Source organism: Medicago sativa, chromosome 2 (genome assembly GCF_051527215.1).
Source record: "Medicago sativa cultivar Bolivia chromosome 2, Bolivia_mono, whole genome shotgun sequence".
NCBI lineage: Eukaryota > Viridiplantae > Streptophyta > Magnoliopsida > Fabales > Fabaceae > Medicago > Medicago sativa.
The window spans coordinates 9884652-9891249 of NC_140750.1; the positions used below are offsets into that span (position 1 = coordinate 9884652).

The 6598-nt window shown below is 33.3% G+C and overlaps 1 protein-coding gene across 1 annotated transcript; it reads left to right on the top strand.

The window, feature by feature from the left end:
- The first annotated feature begins 1688 nt into the window (after positions 1-1688).
- LOC146944357 (CHY-type/CTCHY-type/RING-type Zinc finger protein) lies at positions 1689-5107 on the top strand. The gene is made up of 12 exons (XM_085742751.1): positions 1689-1829; positions 1930-2017; positions 2119-2175; positions 2276-2308; positions 2401-2478; positions 2620-2663; positions 2749-2789; positions 3626-3708; positions 3822-3913; positions 4003-4072; positions 4212-4253; positions 4639-5107. The coding sequence occupies exons 1-12, from the start codon at positions 1780-1782 to the stop codon at positions 4762-4764; spliced, it is 804 nt and encodes a 267-aa protein (XP_085598877.1). The 5' UTR covers positions 1689-1779; the 3' UTR covers positions 4765-5107.
- The last annotated feature ends 1491 nt before the right edge of the window (positions 5108-6598 follow it).

Sequence of the window (6598 nt, forward strand, 5' to 3'; positions counted from 1 at the left end):
ATTCTCATGTTACACTGCCAATTTCAAGATATTATTACGAAATATATAGTGTGACAACATAATTTTTTTATTAAATATTGGTGTAAACTTTTTCCCCTCAAATATATCGGTGTAAACCTTCTTATTAGATCAATATATCGGGGTATAAAGTTGTTCTACATTCATTTCTCTAAATTAAAAAGGAAGAGGACTGATATTTGTAAACTAATACTCCCTCCGGTCTTTATTATAAAAGAATTTTCAAAAAAATTGGTTAGTATTCACAACTGTCTTATATTTTTCTGGTCTTTATTTTTCTTACAATACAATCAATTCCATTTTTTCCTTCTTGCAGATCTTACCAAATGACTTTGGATCTTTTTTGAAAGGAAAAAAACATTCTCATTTACGATTGTGTGGATCGTCAAATTCTATCACAACTTGCAAGTTGTACTTTGAAGATAATCAACAACAAACACAAACTATTGTTAAGATAGGACGTAGCTGGACTACCTTTATGCTAAAAAATAATATTTATCCAAATGATATTTTAGAGTTTAAGTGTGACTCAATTATGGCAACAAATATTGTCATTGTAATCAAGTATGATGAAAGTTCAAGACACCTGTTTTAAGTATTGTAATATTTGTAACAAAATTTCATGTAAAATTTATATAAATAAATCCATTACTAATTATCACCATTCCATGTTAATTGACCAAATTTATCTTTTTTTTGCATCTTTCTATGTGTTTCTACAAAACTAATGCCTCGTCTGGTCACAAATTCCTGCTATATATATTTATAAAATCAAAATCAATATAAGGACAAGATGGGATTGATCAATGATACACATCTCTGTTGCTATTGTAAACCAAGATGGGATAGATCACACATCTCTGTTGCTATCAATGATACACAATGTATTATCATCATTAACAATGTATTATCATCATTTCTCAAGTTTATAGGCTGTCTATTATGGAGATTACTATGCAATGCTTTCAATTTGTAAAATTATATCACTTTTTTTTTTAGGTAATATTAATATATCACAATTATTGACTTTTTCAAACAACATGCGTTTACTGTACCCGTGCGTCAGCACGGGTATGTTACTAGTTTATAAGAAAAAGTCACAAGTTTTAAGATGTATTTATTGCTTAAAAGACCTTTTTACCCTTACTTTAAATTTTGTCTTTTTAATATTTGTGGATGCATTTAATCTAGCACAACTTTTTATGAGGGCATATTTGCCAAAACAATAAAAAGATAACAACAATTAATAACCTCATTGGTTTTGATGTTTTTTGTTTTCTTCTCTTATAATAAGGATCGGAGGGAGTATTAGACAACTTTGATGACTACCATTTTTCTCCTCTTGTGATTGGACAAAAACAATGGAGAAAGAAAGAAGAAGAGAGAGAATAAAAATACATGTGAGTATGAAAGAGAGGATTGATTTAAAAGTTGACAAAAAGTGGTTGTACAATATCATTTCTCAAAAAAGAAAAGTAGTACTCCCTCCGGTCCTAAATATAAGCAAATTTGACTTTTTAGGTTCATTCAATTAATGATGTATGTGGTCCATATCCATACTATGGACCACATACATCATTAATTGAATGAAGCTAAAAAGTTAAATTTGCTTATATTTAAGACGGAGGGAGTATAATAAGATATAAAGCATGATGGGTTCAATCTTTATCATTGTTGTGTTGTGGATCAAGCCAAAACGATTCTCAACACCAAAACAAAATCCCCTCTCTCACCCTTCCTTCCCTCTCCCATCCAAAACTCATGGAAGCCTCTGCCATTGAACGTCTTGATTTTGGGAAGATGGGATATGGGTACCTTTTTCATTTTCCATAAAGTTTTCATTTTTATTCAATTTTCGTTGTTTTTAAGCTTTTTAATTTTGTGGGTATTTATTTGATTTTTGATTGATAGGTGTAAGCATTATAGGAGAAGATGCAGGATTCGTGCTCCTTGTTGCAATGAGGTTTACTCTTGCCGTCATTGTCATAACGAGGCAACGGTATTTTTTTTTTTTGTTCTTTTTTCCTTGTTTTCATGTTAAAAATCTTGTCTTATTGCTTTTTTCTGATCTGGGTTTGTGTTATTTTTTTTCATTTTTAGAGCATGCTGAAAAACCCTTTTGATCACCACGAACTTGTTCGTAATGATGTTGAACAAGTAAGATTAAGGGCACCTTTGATTTGTGTTTTTCAATTACTGTGCAATTTTACATGAGATGTTGATGATTGTGGTTTTTGTTTGCATCTTGTTGTTTCAGGTTGTTTGTTCAGTTTGTGACACAGAGCAACCAGTATGTATCTATTCATAATTTGATTTGAATCTGTTGTGTTTTTGTTTTTTGGATGGATTTATGATGTTTTCTCTTTAATGTTTCTTTTGAAGGTTGCTCAAGTTTGCACTAACTGTGGTGTCAGAATGGGAGAATATTACTGTGACCTCTGCAAATTCTTTGATGATGATGTAATGATTTACTGAATAAATCTGCAGTATTTGATTTAAGTTTCTTCGTTTCTCGATATGATTGAATTTGAGAATATTGTTATTATTGATTAATCTCATTGTTTTTGATTTGGTGCTGATTGTTGTTCGTTCGATATGCAGACGGGGAAACAACAGTTTCACTGTGACGATTGTGGGATCTGCAGGTACAACTGTATTTGAGTAAATAGTTTCTGAGGTTTCCCAAATTTATGAGATGCAACTAATTTTGGTTATGTAATTTGTAAACAGAGTTGGTGGGAGTGAGAATTATTTCCATTGCAAGAAGTGTGGTATGTATTTATTCATCACAAGGCTGCCATTTTTTCTCGTTTTCGATGAAACATATATTTATTTTTTTCAAATTAGCTTATGCTGCAAATTGTTAATTTTCATATTAATAGATGTTTCAATTATCTACTTCCTTTGATAGTATGAAAGAATTGCCAAACATGTTATCATCTTTAGTGACACTAGAAGTTCAAAATCACTATTACCTATTGATGATTCTATCAGCTGTTTTCTTTTTTCTGTTACAGTTGAGTACTAATCATTTTCATTCTAACATATTAGCTTTTGTCTTATCATTTTAGCTTCCAAAATCATTTTTCTATAGATGGATGGAATGAAACCTTGTTTTCTAAAGCAGTGTGTGAATTTAATACTACATATATTCCATAGAACTTCTAACCTTATTCCAACTTGTTCTCAAGTGATTTCTTATTTTACCTGCTTGCTGATGCAATGAGACGCATTTCTGTTTGATAATGTATTGGGCTTTGCCACCTCCTTTTTCCCTTGTTCTTGTTATCCTCTGAAATCAGAATCCATTTTAGGGACCTAAAAGTGGTTCTCAAAAAACAAAGAATTCAGAATCTAGTGTATCAATTCAAATAGTATAGTTCAAACCCTTGTGATCTATGGTAGTTACCCAAAAAAACCTTGATCCATGGCGTTTTGCGTTTTTTTGAAAGGTTAGCCTCAGTTAGAAATAGTTTTCTCTGAATTCATCTATTATGGATTGTTTTGTTTCCATTGGACTTTGGAGTCATATCTAATAAATTTATCGACTTGGTTAGTGGAACTATTTTTTTCTTCTGTTTTAAAATAAATTGCTCCATTTCGACAGGGTCTTGCTATTCAGTTGCTCTGCGTGATAACCATTTATGTGTGGAGAACTCCATGAGGCATCATTGTCCAATTTGTTACGAGGTCCATGCTCTTCCTCCCTTTCCCTTATACCATGTTTTCATTTAAACAAGGAATTTCTACATGTCCCTGGAAGCAGGAGAGTATTCTGATGTGACTTTATTGTGTTTCTACAGTACCTTTTTGACTCATTGAAAGATACAACCGTTATGAAATGTGGCCACACAATGCATTGTGAATGTTACCATGAGATGATAAAGCGTGACAAGTGAGTATATTGCTTACTATTTGACAGTTATTTCGTTTATAAAGCATTATCTCTTATGTAATATTAACTCGACTAGGTGTATGGCTCAGGTACTGTTGTCCCATATGTTCCAAGTCGGTGATTGACATGTCTACGGCATGGAAGAGAATTGATGAAGAGGTAGCTGGTTAAATTACATGCATCTGTTTTCACTTGATTTTAAGTTTTTATGCTCCACAATTATCTGGTCAAGAACATTGAATATATATGTTCTTTACTACAATTGTGATTTCTAACTAATTTATTTTTGCTATATTAGATCGAAGCAACTGTCATGCCTGATGATTATCGGAATAGAAAGGTAAAACTATAGTCCTAGTAATACTAGTTTAATACATGCTATCTCTAATTGTCTACATTTCATTCACAGCCGCAAGAACCTTCATATTTGACATCAAACATGCTTATGGGCATGACCAATGTTGTCAATTGTGCGTTGCAGAAAATAGAGATTCGTTAAAATTTCGATACGCTACAGTGCTATAGCGTCGCTATAGCCCACTATTTGACTTCACTTTGTACTAAATAGCGTATTGCAAACGATAGTGATTTGTTCAAATTCTGTTTTGCTATAACTGTTATTTGACAATACTAAGCATGAATGGACCTTTTGTCCTTTCTTTCACATGCATATATCATGGTTATATTAGCAAATTTCTGAGAACTAAAACAGCACCGTGTTGCAGGTTTGGATACTTTGTAACGACTGCAACGATACAACCGAAGTTTCCTTCCACATTATTGGGCATAAATGCGGTCACTGCAGTTCATATAACACTCGTGCTATTGCTCCTCCTGTTCTTCCGCAATAATCGAATTCTTGCAGTTCACGAAGCATGTCTTTGCCCTATGACCCAATTGTTGTAGAGCCTCATTTAATTCATCCTCAAGATTAGTGGTGTATTGTGTATTCCCTGAAACTTTTCATAGGTTATTCTTCCTCCAACGTATGGAGTGGACAAGTTGGAGCTGGTATTTGAGTCATTAGACTATTATAAACATCTGTATACTAAATACAACATGGGGGAAAAAGTTTTAGCCTGCATGAGCTGCTGATAATCGTGTCGTGTCATCTACTGTTGTATTTGATATTGGAGGCCATATGCGGATTGATATTGTAGGCCTTCATAGAAATCCTTTGTGATTGATTTGTCATGTTGCATTTTTACTAGCATATAGAAAAGGAATTTGGATTCAGTGCAGTCAACATTTCCCTCATAAATGCATTCAGGGACATCAGTGACCGACCATCCGATCTTGACCAGATGGTTCAAAGAAATGTAGATTTTAATTATTAGTTTATTATTCAAGATACTGAGCTCGAATGTTGGACCGTCCGATCTTGAATGCAGGGAATGTTGATTGCAGGATCTCTGACACTCTTTTCAACACTATATTATTGGTTGAAGTTAATGTTGGTCCTACCATTTATTTAAAAATGAATCTAACATTGATTCATGAGACTCATGCATTTCACCTTTAGTCCTTGGGCTGATCTGCATAACATATGTATGACAAGTCGTTGTGCTCGCCTTCATAACATACAACAATGCTAAGTATCATTGTATAGGTTTTTGGTTTTGCTTTTCTTGAGAGTTAGTTGATAGTTGTGGTAATGGGTGATTGGAAGGAAACTTGATTTTGAATTTGGATTCCCTGAAGTCAACATTTCCCTCATAAATGCATTCAGGGACATCGGTGACCGTCCGGTCCAAAGATTTTAATTATAATTTTATAATTCAAAATATTGAGCTTAAATCTTCAACTGTCCCATCTTGAAGGTGGGGAATGTTGATTGCATATAGAGAAGTGCTATCAACACTCTATCACTCTCTTGTCAATGCTCTTTATATTGTTGGTTGAAGTTTTTGTTGATCCTATCATTTATTTAAAAACGAATTTCCATTGATTCATGAGACTCATGCATTTTAGTTTTGTTTAGTCCTTGAGAATTGCTCATTCCTATAAAAAAGTTGAACGTGAGTTAACTCACGTAGGTGTATTTTCAACGTGAGTTAACTCGTGTAGATGCATTTTTCAGCGTAAGTTAATTCACGTAGGACGGGAATGATCAAAAACAAGAGGGAGAAAAACATTCTCTTAGTCCTTGGGCAGATCTGCATAACATATGTATGACAATTCGCTGCGGTCGCCTTCTTAACATATAGCAGAGTATAGGACTATATCTTACTTATATCTAATCCTAACATACATTGTTAGCTTAATTGCAAACCCTTAACCCTAATTTCAAAGGCGCCAAACACTAATCCAATTGGGCCCACTTAATTTGGTTTACTATGGAGTGGTAAATATATGCACAAGTCACAAAGAAATTTTAAATTTTAAATTTGTAATGTAGTTTTCCCTCCTGATTTTATGCAGAGTTTAACCTATTCCTCTTGCAAAAACGCATTTAATGTTGTGTATAGTACCCATGCCTTTGGTGACCGTGTGACTGCCACATTTCTGCCTATATATATACACAACTTCATGCCATTTCTCATGAACTCAAACTTAACCTTACGCATCTCTCAATGGACAATGATAACGTAAAGGAGCTTTTGGCATACCATTGCTTGATTGGTAAGTACTACTTTATAATAACCTATATTTACTTTCGTTTTTTGGTAAGTTTTCTGGCTTATT